Source organism: Protopterus annectens, chromosome 3.part0, assembly GCF_019279795.1.
Source record: "Protopterus annectens isolate FY-2018-M chromosome 3.part0, PAN1.0, whole genome shotgun sequence".
NCBI classification, from domain to species: Eukaryota; Metazoa; Chordata; order Ceratodontiformes; family Protopteridae; genus Protopterus; species Protopterus annectens.
The window spans coordinates 1667547560-1667562609 of NC_056731.1; the positions used below are offsets into that span (position 1 = coordinate 1667547560).

At 42.0% G+C, this 15050-nt stretch overlaps 1 protein-coding gene across 6 annotated transcripts in view; it reads left to right on the forward strand.

The window, feature by feature from the left end:
- OXR1 (oxidation resistance 1) overlaps positions 1–15050 on the forward strand; it is a 4227902-nt gene that overhangs the window by 3597176 nt on the left and 615676 nt on the right. For 5 of the 6 annotated variants that reach the window (XM_044065701.1, XM_044065702.1, XM_044065706.1 and 2 more), the window contains one exon: positions 10419–10499. The exons of the other annotated variant lie outside the window; for it this stretch is intronic. In XM_044065701.1, coding sequence (XP_043921636.1) covers positions 10419–10499 — 81 coding nt within the window. The remainder of the gene's footprint in view (positions 1–10418; positions 10500–15050) is intronic. 6 annotated transcript variants of the gene reach the window in all.

The following is a 15050-nucleotide window of genomic DNA, read 5'->3' on the forward strand; positions in this document are numbered from 1 at the left end:
GCTGGGCCCCCTACTGTTTAGTATATACTTCTCAGAGGTTCAGGCCAAAACTAAGGGGTTGTGACTGACAAAGGCTGTGGACGACTGCAAGCTAGGTGCAGTTATTGAACCCCCCCCCCCCCCAGATGATGTTAGTATACTTCAGGAGGGTCTTACGCAGACCAACAGCTGGTGTCTTGGTTACGGTCTCAAACTGAATGCAGAGAAATACAGCATCAGTTCCTTCAGCAAAAACAGTTTCCCTTCACACCATCAAATCAACAACAATACCCCCAAGTACCTACAAAAGTGGTAAGGGCTCTTGGATCACCATTTGACTGCAACCTTAACTTTGACCACCATGTGTCTACTGTAGTAAGGAAGGTTTTCTACATAGCACACTTGATTAGTAAAGGCATCACCTCTAGAGCAAGGGAGGTTGTAACTCCTCTGTACTCGTCACTGATCAGGCCCATAATTGATTGTAACGCTCCTTTTAGCATGTACCATACAAAGCACTTGCAGCAATTGGAGAAACCTAGCAAAGAAGGTTAAGGTACTCCAGCACGTGCCTTAGACAGATGACTAAAGTCTCTGTCACTATACTCTGTTTCATATAGACTTAGGGGAGACTTATGCCTGGCTTACAGAACAATCTCAGACGCAAACCTAATAAAGTTGCTGCACATCCATAAATCGAATGGGACTAGAGCTACCCATTCCAGGGACCTAAATATGGCCTGTGACTTGAATAAGACATGCTGGAGGGACAGAGCTCGTCTCCCAGCGACTGCCACGTGTTTGGAATAGGCTACCAATTCATGTGAAATAGAGCACCTCAATGACACTGCTCAAAAGGAACCTGGACAAATGGATGGGGCACTGTAAATTCTTACCAGGGATAGTGCCCACAACCATGTTGGACATGGGCAGTCATTACTAAATACAGTGTGGGTATTGACTAGAGTATCTATGGTGTATTACATTGGGATGAAAGGGCAGGTCGATAGCCTAGTAAATTTCTATGATTCGAGTTGCCTATATCAGAAAGAGTATTTCCAAACTGTTTAGCCCTGTTTTTTATAACATAATGGCACGCTGGATTTTTGTAATCGAATGTCAGTAATCCTCCACTATGTGGGTCTAGAACTGGGATATCCTTGCTTTCCTTTGTCATTTGTCTTTTTATCTTTAAAGCTTCTGTATCTGATGTGTGCAATAATGTTTCTTCCAGGAGATAATTCCTAGACTTTTGTTCTTTTGTGTTACTTGCATAGTTTAGATATTTTTATTGTGGCTTATCTTGGAATTGTTTCTACAGACCGTGGTTGTTGAGGTTAAGCCATCAAATTGTGTGTGTAGTTTCCAACTCATAAGCCACAATCTACACCTGCCGGTGCTGTCTGAGTTTTTTGGGAAATGACAGTACAGTTGTGTAGAATCCTACCAGAACAGTAGATGTCTTTGTCTTGACTGTTGCAATATTTAAAACAGAAGGGGATCTCCTGCCCAGGGCAGCCCGACGCTCGGCCAGTATACAAAAGCCTGATGATCTTGTATGCGCCGTACATCACATTTATGCTCCCTGCAGAGAATGTAAGGGATAAAAGGGATGTACATACACAACTGATGAAACTTGAATTGCCCTAGAAGGGAACAGTCTTAATAGGACAAAGGAGTCCATGTACATACAGAGGGAAAAATGCAGAAGAAAAAGGGGAAACCCTCAGCAAGAAGGGAATCCAAAATAAAAGCCAGAACAAACAAGATTGGGCTGGGGGGAGCAAATATTGCAACAGTGAAGAGAAGGACATCTACTGTTAAGGTAAAATTTTACATAACTGTATTATGTCCTTCTGTGTCACTATTGCAATAGTCAAAAGAGAATGTAGAGTAAAAAAAAAAGCTCAAGAAACAGAATTGGAGGTGGAAGGCTGAGAAGGGCCCTCAACAAACCCACATAAAATGGTTTCAGCAAAAACTGTTCTGGCCCTAGAAACTTGTAATGCTTAGTAAAGGTGCATGCACTGGAGACCAAGTAGCAGCTTCATGGATGGAATTGGTGTCCAATCCCTTGAAGAGGGAACCAGAAGAGGCAACAGCCCTAGTGGAATGAGCTGTAACAGAAGTGGACAGAGATTTGCCACAAAAAGAATAACAAAAGGACAGGGCCGTAGATAATCAGAAGGGGATGGTTTGCTTAGAAACAGCCAAACCCAATGTACTGGGATGAAAGGAAACTAAAAGTTGATCAGGCTTACAAATGGCCTTAGTTTTATCCAAATAGTACCTGAGCTGTTTGTGTAAATCCAAGATATGCTGGATCCTCTCCCTAGCAGACTGAGGAGAAGGGAAGAAGGAAAGGAGTTGTACCAAGTGAATCAAGAACAACTCATTTGCTACCCTGGGCATAAAAGAAGGATTAGTACAAAGGGACACCCTTTCCCTGTGAAAAAACAAAAAAGTAGAACTAGCCATAGGGTCCTGGAGCTCAGACACCATCTGAGGAGAAGAGCGAGCCAGCAACAAAACCATCTTCTTGGTGCAAAGCTGCAAAGAAGCAGAATCTGCAGGCACAAAAGGAGCCAGAGTCAATTTTTCCAAAACAAAGTTAAGGTCCCAAGGAGCAGGAATAGGTTTCCTTGGAGGTCTGATATGCAGGATGCCTTTTAAGAAATTGTTTGACCTCAAAACAAGATGTTAAAGCAGGATTCAAGGCTGGCAGACAAGCAAAAATGGCTGACAAATGGGCCTTTACAGTAGAATAGGCCAGGCCAGAATGGAGCAACTTACACAACTAAGAGAGGACCAGAGGGACCCCCACTGAAAAAGGGTCCTGGCTACAAGTATGGCACCAGACAGAAAATATTTTCCATTTGGACATGTACGATTTTTTGATTAAGGGTTTCCTTTCCTCCTGTAAAACTCTGAGCACGTCCTGAGAAAAGCGGTGCCTAAAAGGGATCAAAACCCCATCAGCCACAGTGTCAATTGGAGTGGACAAGTGAGATCCCCTGTCCTGTGTGATGAGATCCAACCAGTGATGTAACTTGTAATTGCCCCTAGCCAGATGCATTAAGAGAGGGGGAACCAGAGCCTGTGTTTTGGACCTGCTCATAGTGTCTACCACTAGATTGTGCTTTGACGGAAAGTATACTGCCTGAATAGTTAACTGAGAGCCACCTCCCAAGGCTGAAGAGCCATCCTGCAGAGGAGGTAAGATTTTGTGCCTCCCTGCTTGTTGCCATACACATTACTATACTGTTGTCTATGTACACCTTCAGTGGGCCTGGAGAGTACATGGGGTGAAAAGCTTGAAGGGCCATAATCAGAACTTTCATCTCTTTGATATTGATATGGTCCGGCTGCCAATGGAGAGGCAAGAGATCCTGAACTTTCAGGTGACCAAAAGAAGCCCCCCTACCCCATGTCTGAGTTATTGTTGAACAGTTCTTGAGAAGGGACTAAAGGCTGAAAGGACAGTCTTGGGTTGAGAGCAAACTGTTAAATCCACCACTCTAATTCCTTCTTTAGACAGGGAAGGAGAGGTACACTGAAATCCAGAAGGTGGCAGTGCTGCAGCCAAACTGTCTTGAGGTACCACTGAAGTTTTCTTTTATGCAGTCTGACAGGAAGAAGCATTGTAATAGAATAGCCCATGAATCCCAGGGAGTGAAGAAACTGCCTGGCTAGCATGGCAGAGGAAGAAGAGACTGAAAGAAGGTTGCCATCACAAAACTTTTTGTAGTGGAAAAGAGGCCAACATTGGCACTGTCTGAATCCTGCAACCCAGATGCGCATGATCCTGAGAGGGAATCAGGATGGACTGTTGGAAGTTGATAGTAAACCCCAAACTTTGAAGAAGAGAAATGGTGAGCTTCAGATCTTTTTACAGTTTACTGGGAGAAGGCACCAGAAGCAACAGGTCATCTAGATGAGGAAAAATCTGAGTGCCTTGGAGCCTGCAGAAAGCAGTCATGAGAGCTAGGCATTTTGTAAATACCCTTGGCTGTACAGAGGCCAAAGGGCAAAGCTGAGAACTGAAAAAGGAAGGAAGACACAGAAAAACATCACTTGCAGAAAGGAGGATGAATAAGGGCTATGAAGGTAAGCATCTGTCAGATCCAAGTGCACCAGGAAAGCCTGAGATAATGAAAGAGAAAACATGGTTAGAAAAGTAAGTATCTGAAAAGAGGGGATCTTGAGAAAGGTGTTGAGCCTGGATAGATCCAGAATAGATCTCCAAGGAGGTCAGAAATAACCTGACAAGCCAGAGCATACCTGGTCATGTGGGTCTGGTAATTAACAGCCCTAAAAGCCAGAGTAGAAGCAGTGTAAATTTTCCTACCAGTCCTCTCCTTTACTCTACTATTCTTATCAGAAGGCAAAACTTTGGAAGAGGGCAAACGCTTAGAAGGTTTAAGAGACTTAACACCATAGCAGGATCAACAGAAGGACAAGTAAATAAAAACTGACAATCCTCCGCAACCTGTCCGGTTTCATTTCTTAGGAGCAGGAGCATGAGAATCAGAAGACTTGGTAGCAGCAATGAAAGTATCTAACAAGGTAGCCAACACAGGAGGTGTTGCCAATGGTTTAGGAGTATCCACCTGAAGCAAGTCATAATATCTTCTCTGAATATCAGACACTTGAGAGTCCTACTTAAAGAATTCCATCATCCTAGGAATTGTGTCCCCAATGGACAATTCCTCAAAAGGAGACTCAGAACCAACAGATTCTACTTCATCAGAACCATAAGCTAAAAGCGAAGGCATCTGTGAAGAATAGGACAAAGATCCCTCATCAGACACTGGAAACTAGATTCCTCAAAAGAGGATTCAAAGCCACTTAGAAGGGGTAGAAGTCCAAGGATGTATAGGTACTGAAACCCCTTAAATAGGCTTTAGGGCCATCAAGGCAGAAAATGAGCCCGGAGTAAACTCTTGCCATTCCCTTTGATGGTCCTTAAACATGCTTCAGTATTTGTCTTTTCTTTGAAGGGACATCAGCCTTAACAAATACTGGAGGTTCTGACCCTTGATGAGATTCAGTAAGAAAACCCGTAATCTCCTCCCTGGCCTGTATCTGTGGAATTTCTCTAGGACCCTCTGAGATGATCAACCATGCTTCCCCCTCAGTGTCTGGAGCAGATGCCTGCAAATCATTGGAGGATGTGCAGAAGGACAGATCCATGCTGGCTTCTGATGGGGTCGCAGCAGAGGAATCCGATGTATACCCCGAATGACCTACAGAACTATTAACAACCTTTAGAGGGATGTCTGGTGGAGGCTGGACAGCTAAAGAATCCAGCCCAGACTTTTTGGCCATCGTCTTACCTAACACGAGTATCTCAGGGTTAAAGGATTCTGCCATGGTACCCTGGACTAACCGTTTAAAGCCATCGTTTTTTAGGATAAATGGCAAGGGAAGAGAAACTGCTTCTGAGTGTCATGGGCACAAATATCTTACAGATACTACTCGAGGTATGGTCATGTGAAGCACACAAACAAAAAAGACACTGTTCGTGGTGATCCTTTTGAGGAATCTCTCCCCCACACTGACATTTTTCCTTTTTGGATGGCATGAACTCCAGGTAGCAAAATAAAATGCAAAGCCGTGAAAAAAGGCAACCCCAATAGGATACTTATCTAGCTAAGTATTCAGTACAACAACAAGGTGTTCAGACCAGCTATCAGCAGTAGTGAAGCTCAAACTGGCAGTAAAAAAGTTCTGCATAGTTGTCTGTACGTCCCTTTTATGCCATAAGTTCTGTGCAAGGACCATAAATGTGACATACAGCACATACAAGATCATTAGGCTTTAGTGTGATGGCCAAGTGTCAGGCTGCCCTGGGCGGGAGGTCCCCTTCCATTTTGAATACTGCAACAGTGAAGAGAAGAACATCATAATTTGAAGCATTGCTGCGTCAGTAAGTGAACCTAGTCTCAAGGCGATACAGGAGAGAGAAGCTCCTGACCGACTTTGCTGCTTAATTGATGACAGCATTTGGGCTGTTTCTTCCTTGACTTTCCAAAGAGATTCACTCTATAAATACAGAACTGACTTAAGATTCTGAGCAGGCATCCTTGATTAGACTCCTGTCTTTGGTCCAACATGATGGAAAAGACTGCAGCATCTTGCCACTTAATAAGGAGTCCAAAGGTCTGGATAGGGTGAGCAAGAGAGTGAGTACTCTTCTGCCATGATGCAGCTGAGATATTCGGTTCTGTGTTTCACCTGTCCATGTTCCAGTCATCCGTAGTGAAACAGGCAGTGGAAAAGCTTTTGATCGTCCCTGGCTCCAGTGTCAGAGGAACTTGTCAAGATTCTGTCTTACAGTTTCTTGTGAGCTATCATGTGGTGATATCTATGTATGCATTTCTGTTTATGTATGTGTGTGGCATGCAACCTTTATTGTGGTGACTGGTGGAGCATCGGTGTGGGTTAGAATACCTGAGGCTGTCCCCTCATAAAAAGGAGCTCTGAAGAAGCAGGCTGTGTCTTCTGTAAAAGGCTGTTTTTGACCCCTTTGCTGTTCATCATATTGATCACTGCTGCTGTAGTCTTAGCTTAGCTTCCAAACTCAATGGGTTTGTAGCCTATGGAATAAGTTACCTGTCCAGGCCAAATTACTACATGGACTCCCTTTAAGACTATCCTTAATTGCATTGGTGGATGAAGGTACACCAGGATTGTCATGCATAGCCTTGCTTAATTTTCAAGATGAACACTTGGGTAATGTGAAAGTGAGGACATTCAAATCCTACTATGGTATATGGGAGGAAAGCCCTGGCTGTAGTACATGCTACTGGGTTCAGTTAGCTGGAGTGAGTGGCACTAGAGAAGCAAGACTGTGTGAGGTAAGAATGAATGAAATGGAGCCTGATCGCTTCTCTCAGAAAAGTGGGAAATGCTCATGCTTGGGTGCATTTATGTAAGGCACAGTTTCCCCTGATAAGAGACTGAAGAGGTACTTTCCCTTGCAAAACTGAGGGACAACCTCAACACTAATACTCATTGTATACCAACTTAAATGGGTTGCTAACTGATTGTGCATGGGGAAGCTAGGATACAAAAGGGACAAAAAAAGAAAATTCTTCCACCCATATGTCGGCCCCTGTTTCATTCCTGCAAACCCTCACCCTCTGAGAAGGAATGAGCCATAGGGCTCTCACCGAGTGGAATGAACTAGTCATTAAGATGACTGGGAGGGAAAGCTAAATGGGGTGGGGGAGACCTTATATAAGGAGACTAGCAAAAAGACAACAAAATGTGGCAGCAGTAAGGGATAAAAGTTGAAAGGGAGCAAGTTTTTTTTTTCTGTTATAAAGTGTATAATAGAAAGAAGAAAGGTACATGGCAGAAAGAATTAATGAAGGAGCAGAAATGGACAGGCTGAGCAAAGATGATAGGGAGATTGGCGAAACATGGAAAACAGAGGCATCGAATAAGCACTTTGCTTTGCACTTCGCAAAGCAAGGGGGGGAGTGTCCCATGCTTGGAGAGAGACTGGGCAAAATGGAGGAGGGGATAAATTGACATTGAGATGGAGGAAGTAGAGAGGGAGCTGACTGCCTTTTTAGGTAGGTTAAAGCAGAAGGTCTGGGTTGACTGCCTCACAGTTCTCCGAAATCTGGTCAGTGTTTGGGCAGACCCCCACCTCCACCCCTCAACAGAGATCTTCAAAAGTTAACTACCTAATGCCACAGTGTTGTAAGCCTAGAAAATGGCAAGTGTTACTCTTTTACATGGGGGTGAGGAAAAAGGGGGCAACAGATTATTTATCTTAAGAGTGATAGTCATGAAGAGAATCCTGAGTGGGGGACTGGTAACATTTCTGAAAGACAACAGTCTCCAGGACAGTAGCCAGTGTGAGTTAATCACCAGCGGTAGCTGTCAGTCGGTCATACTTGCATGAATAGCGAACATGCTCAGCCTCTTCAGTAGTGAGACAAACTAGGTGCAAATAAAGTTGAACAAGTAGACAGAAATTCAGCATCTGAGTTGCAATGCAACTAAATGTGAAGTACTTCTCTTAAACCATAACAACCCTGGTGTGAAATGGTAGTATAGGAAGAGTGGAACTGGTGGCAGCAGTATAGGAAAATGATCATAGGGGGTGTTGATCACACCTGGATTGGACTGTGGGAATAAAGTTGATGGCAGCAGCAAACAGAATGCTGGAATGTGTCCTCAGGGATATAGAGGCAAGAAGTAAAGAGGTAATTATTCTACTCTGCAGTACTTTGGTAAGGCCACAACTTCAGTACTCCTTTCATTTCTGGACATGTAAGGAATTGGGTGTCACACCCTTGGAAAGAATCTAGAAGAAAGTTAGTGATCCTTATGATGGACAGAGAAGGATATGACCCAAGGCAAGAAGGGCTACATCTCTTCTCACTTGAGATCAAGAAGGGGGTGGGCTTCATGTCGGGGAGTTGTGAATGAGTTATCTTGAACAGGCATGGCAGAGAAAAGGAGGTGAGCACAGACAGCAGAAGGTAAACACACCACAGATGTCTGGAAAGTAATTTTTCACAGAAGGTTGTAGAATATGTACTACTGGAATGGGTGGCGGAAAGAGAATCCCCTGGAAGCATTCAGTAAGGCAGGGTACAGTGGGAGAGAGAATGTTAAATCCACTTGAAAGCACAAACTTCTCTGGCTTAAGGTCTCCTCCTCCCATGGAGAAAATGTAGTAGGGAACAAAGATCAACTATATCTACATTGAGGAACTCAACTGAATGAGTTTAAGAATAATTCAGTTTACACTCAACCTAGGATGTGGCTGTTCCTTCAACACAGTGGATGTTTTGCCCTGTTATTGCCTTGGATTACCTCAAAAGGTTCTTTGGATTTGATCTGGGCGAGCCGTTCTTTAGTTGATTCATCTCCCTAAGCCAGGAGGACAGTCAGTGCTGCTGATGCTCCCATCAGTCGGTCAAGTCAAAGAAAACTTTGTCATTCAGAGCTACACAGCAGTGTAGCTGAACAAAATTACAGTGCCTCGTTCTTAATGCAGGAAACAGTTGCACATATAGACAGAGAAAAATTAATAAAATATCACAGTAGAAATTTAATAAGCACCAATTAGTAAGTAAAGTCGGACAGCAGTGACCCACACCCATTCTAGAACAGGAGACAACGAAGACAGAGAACAGTATGAGGGTAATATGGTCACTGTAAAATTGAAATGGTAGCAGAATATCTGTGATTAGACTGAATTATTGCACAGTTTGTATATTGCACTTTACAGTCCTTCAGTGTGTAGGTGAGCTACCTTAGTATTGCATTTGGTTATTGCACATCCAGAAATAAGCCACTTGATATGCTAGTTATGTAACCGAAGTCATGTTTCATTTTTCACAAGAGTTCAACAGTCTAACCTACAATGCAGGCTTTTGTATCGCTCGCCTGAGGAGTGTGTGCAGATCATTGGCCGTATGCATTGGATCACTGGAAATCTTTTTGGCCCTGTTGATGCACCGGCATTTGTGCAGATCTTCAAGAGGTGTAAGGGACGTGCCAATGATTTTTTTTGCTGACCTTACAACTTTCTTGAGAGCCTTCCAATCTAGGTTGTTACAGCTCCCATACCAGACTGTAATGTTGTTGGTCAGGACACTTTCAATGGTAGCCCTATAAAAGGCCTGAAGTATGGAGCTTGGTAATTTTGCCTTCCAAAGTTTCCTTAGAAAGTGGAAGCGTTGCTGAGCTTTTTTCACTGTACTGGATACATGGACGTTTTGATATAATATTTTCTTGGTTATAAAAAATATTAAAGATTAGGCAAATAATGTGTATTTGTCAGAATACAAGCAGTAAGTTGCACTCGCATTATTTTCATGTGCCATCAGGTTTTTATCTTAAAAACAAACATGCATGTGTTTTTTTTTTTTGGCTGGGATTGGTATACACACACACACACACACACACACACACACACACCAAAAGCTTATCTTTTCATTGTTAGCTTTTTACATTCATTAAACATACACTAGATGTAGCTTACATTTCCATTAGTCCTAGACAAATGTTATGGTTTATTGTAATGCAGTAACTTGCTATGATTTTGCATTATCCTGTGTATACTTTTTACTGTGTTGCAGCAGTATTGACCACAACTGCCATAGAAAGGTGGAATTCATAGTATGTTCTTTCATTCAGGCAAGTGTAGGCACTTCAGAAAGTATTAATGTAAATACTCTGTTACTGTACTGATGTATCTGTAAATTTTGTATAATCATATACACTTGTCTGTTTTATGTTAACACATTTTGTTAAATATGTTTTTAAAATAACGTCTTCATTGAGTTTGATTTTATTGTACATTTTAATGTCTTCCATAGTTTTGTCTTGTGTTGTCTTCTTTTTCCACACTTGTCTTTTTTCCTTCTAAACTGTCAGTGGAATTATTCTTTTCCTGTCTTCGTATTCAGGTAGTGTCATTGGCTGAGTACCATCGCAGGATTGATGCTCTAAATACTGAAGAACTGCGCATTCTCTGCAGACGTCTCAAGGTGCCACCTTCAGTAGTTAACCCACTTCTCCAGACTTTAGAGTGTCTGCCACCAGTATTGTAGTGTTTTTGCCTTGGGCAAGTCTCTAAGTGAGAGCTGCCTTTGGTACAACACTACAACAGTGGAACAGAAAATTCCTTAATCTGTATGTCCTGCAAATTGAAGGGAGTGTTTATGAATCAAGCTGGAAATTTGCATGCAAAAAATTTAACTGCTATAATGCCATTGATGAAGTTAATTTTTACAGTGAGGAATTTTCTGTTATTGATAGCCATCTTCTTTCATTGCCACTTCTTGTTTGGAACATTGAAGCTTAGTTCTTGATTTATTTGAAAGTTTGGGGTGTTTTGCTTGCTGTGATTTGTTTTTATTGCTGAAGAGAATGCAGAGTGTATTTTTATACCCACTGATAAAGATGACTGCAATTTAATTGATTCTGCTAAAAGCACTCACTGACTTAATCGAGATCAGAGTAAAACTGTGGCTGCCAGAGTTGGAGGTAATGTATAGCCCTGGTGGCCTTCTTTTAGTTCAAGCTGATTAAACTTATGAAATGTTCCTAAGACATAGGTATGTCACAAGGCTACATGAATACTCGTCCTCAAGTCATCGAAAGTACTCAATCTAGGAATATAAACCTCTTTTGCAACATTGGCTGAATGGTTTGGAGGAACAGGTACATCTCGCAGAGGATATCGCAGCCGAGAACAAGCTCCCCATCCACATAAAACTAAGTTCATCCCTTTCCATATTCAGGCACAATTTAATATCTATAGATAGGAAACAGAAAATTTACCCCAGGACTGCCTCTTGATCCCTAATCTGGAGAGGGGTGTTCTGGATAGAGACTTAGCTTGAGAATTTTTGGCTTGTGCAAGCTGTTATAATGGTTGAGCCAGTTCCGAGAATTGGAACCATATCCCAGAGGTCAAGGATAAATGAAAATCAACAACACAAATGGACCGTTGTGGTAGTAACATAACTACTTATTTATGCACAAGGTGGTATCAGAGCTTACTTTAAACCAGGCTGTCCATCTACCAGTCTTCTGCCCAAATCCACAGAGCAGGGCAGCGCAAGTCCTCCACTCCCTGGATGTGCACAGGCAGATCAGGTGCTATCTAGACTGGACAAAAAGCTCTAATAGAGCATAGGTTTGATCTGTTTACACTCTGCAAAAGCCACCAGAAATTGCTAACTGCATTCAATTTGCTGTTCACACCATGGAAAGTAAACCTAGGCATATCAAAGGCCACTCCACTAGACATGGGGCAATTACCACTGCTTTCCTCAAAGGAGCCTCCCAGCCAGGCCATCCTAGAGGAAGATGCACACCTTTACAAAACACTATATCTTAGGCAATGTCCTCAGCGCAGGAGCAGATTTTGCTTATGCCTTCCTTCAAAATCTTATTTCCTAAGGGCATATAGTTGATACAGTTAATCTACCATGCAACTTTTGCAACATCGATTAAGAAGAGCACAGTATATTTGTGTCCCACTTACCATAATTGCAGATATTTGAGTTGATCAGTGTTGCTGTACATACTCCCACCCTCCAGCCCATCTGTCTGCTGATCACTTGTCTCCTCCTTGCTGGGTCCAGAGGGTAGAGCAGATAATCATATCTCCATCACTCCCTCTCTGCTTTCTATTTTTTCCTCCTTCTCACTTAACATCAGACATCTGGGGAGGTCGTGCTGTCCTCAGGCATCAGACTACCCATTCAGTACTTAGACCTGGGGATGGCACCGACAGACGCCTTTCTTTACACCCTGACATCCAAACATCAGTGAATTGCTATCCCTCTGCTAGAGATGATGCAACAACTCTGAAAATCAGGTCGGGCTATTTGTGCGTTTCTGCATGGCAGGAAGACCTAAGAGTCAGTACTACAATATTGATAGACTTGAACATCTAAAATTATGGTAAGTGGGCACAACTGTACTTTCTTTTATTTTCCCTTGGATCCTTAAAAGTAATACTTAATCTACTCCTGTCCTCACAGAAATGCAGTTTCTCTACCCACCAGCTACAATTTCCCTTTATTAATGCTGGTAGCATCGAAAACAGATTGGAACAACTTCATGCATTTCTTCATTAGTCATTCTCGTCATCTTGCTGCCACAGAGTTATGGGCTAAAGATGACCAACCAAACTTAGTCACCACTTCCTTGGATACCCATGCACATATTCAGTGCCCAGCCAGACATATAAATTGGTGGGGGTAACCACCCTTCTGCTTTACAAAAGTAAACTGCAGATTTAAACCATTTCACAAGCTAAACTTCCCTAATGGTCTTGAGTTGCATTCCTTCTCACAGTTCCTATCTTCTTCTCTTCACAATTTGCTTCTCAACCACCCCTTCTCCCGACATATTCAAAAGCCTTATCTTGAATCAGTTTCACTTGTGAAAACCATATAAAACTTGATCATTCTTAGAGATTTTGATATCAACTTTTAGGACCTTAATACAGTGGCATTTACATCTTTCTCGTAGATCATGACCTCATGCCAGTGATTGTAGGATCCAACAGATCTAATTTCAAAACAAATGGAAACTCCCGTCTTGACCTGATAAGTACAAACATTGCTAGCAAAATTTCAACTAGTAAAATTTCAGTGCATCCCTAAATTGTCACTTTCCAATTACTTTTACACTCATTCTGCTGCTGTCTAAACTTAGCCACATTTCAGTTAAGTTTTCAGAAAAGCTTACCACAGTAAAACAAGTCCTAGATAACACTGACTTGTTTCTTAACATTCAGTAAATCAGTCTCCCTTTAGCCACTGCTCTTGTCACTGAAAAACTGCTTTTCCTTCAGCAAAAATATTTCCTGCTATCTTTGGCTTGTACAAATGAAGCTATACACTTTGGGTTACAAACTGAAATATTTTAAACCCAGATATGCAGACTGAAAACAGCGAAAAAGGGATCCAAGTCCTGAAAATAAAAACTGGTTCCTAACCCTAAGAAATCAAACCCAAAAAGCTGTTACCAAAAAGTGACGAAAAAAGCGGTTACCAAAAAGTGACCTATCTGCAGAATCAAAAAACCCCCCTCTGTTAAGCAACTTAAAAAAAATTTGGAAACTAGTTAACCATATTATTGACCGATCATCAGTTCAAGAAGTACCATGGACAGGACCATATACAGTAGATATAAAAAGTGTATACACCCCCTGTTAAAATGCCAGGTTTTTGTGATATAAAAAATTAGACCACAATAAATCATTTCAGAACTTTTCCCACCTTTAATGTGGCATATAATCTATACAGTTCAATTGAAAAACAAAAAAAATCTGCTAGGGGAAAAATATAAAACATATACATACAATAAGTTGGTTGCATAAGTGTGCACACCATTAAACTAATACTTTGAAGAACTTTTTGATTTAATTACAGCATTCAATCTTCTTGGGTACGCACCTGCCATCAATTAAAGAAACTCTGATTAACCCCAAATAAAGTTCAGCTGTCCTAGTAGGATTTTCCTGACTATTACTTAGTTGCCTGCTACAGCAAAAGCCATGGTTTGCAGAGAGCTTACAAAGCTTCAAAGGGATCTCATTGTTGAAAGGTATCAGTCAGGAGAAGAGTACAAAAACATTTCCACAGCATTGGATATACCATGGAACACAGTGAAGACCGTCATTAAAAAGTGGAGAAAATATGGAACAGTGACGTTGCAAAGAACTGGACATCCGTCCAAAATTGATGAAAAGACGAGACGAAAACTGGTCAGGGAGGCTGCCAAGAGGCCTACAGCAACACTGAAAGAGCTGCAGGAATTTCTGGCAAGTACTGGTTGTGTACTGCATGTGACAATCTCCTGTATTCTCCATATGTCTGGACTATGGGGTAGGGTTGCAAGACGGAAGCCTCTTCTTACCCAGAAAAACAAGCAGGCCCGGCTAAAATTTGCAACACAATACATCACATCTCTCAAAAACATTTGGGAAACGGTGTTATAGTCTGATGAGACCAAGGTTGATCTTCTTTGCCACAATTCCAAAGGGTACGTTTGGTGCAGAAACAACACTTCGCATCACCAAAAGAACACCATCCTCATGGTGGTGGCAGTATCATGCTTTAGGGTTGCTTTTTTCAGCTGGAACTGGGGCTTTAGTCAATGTGGAGGGAATTATGAACAGTTCCAAATACCAGTCACTTTTGGCTCAAACCCTTCAGGCGTCTGCTAGAAAGTTGAAGCTGAAGATGAAGAGGAATTGCACCTTTCAACAGGACAATGACCCCAAGCATACATCCAAATCAACAAAAGAATGGCTTCACCAGAAGAAAAGTTAAAGTTTTGGAATGGCCCAGCTAGAGAATAGAAAATCTGTGAGATGACCTGAAGAAGGCTGTGCACAAGAGATGCCCTTGCATTCTGACAGATTTGATGTGCTTTTGCAAGGAAGAGTGGGCAAAAATTGCCAAGTCAAGATGTGCCATGCTAATAGACTCTTACCCAATAAGACTGAATGCTATAATTAAATCAGAAGGTGCTTCAGCAAAGTATTAGCTTAAGGGTGTGCCCACTTATGTAAC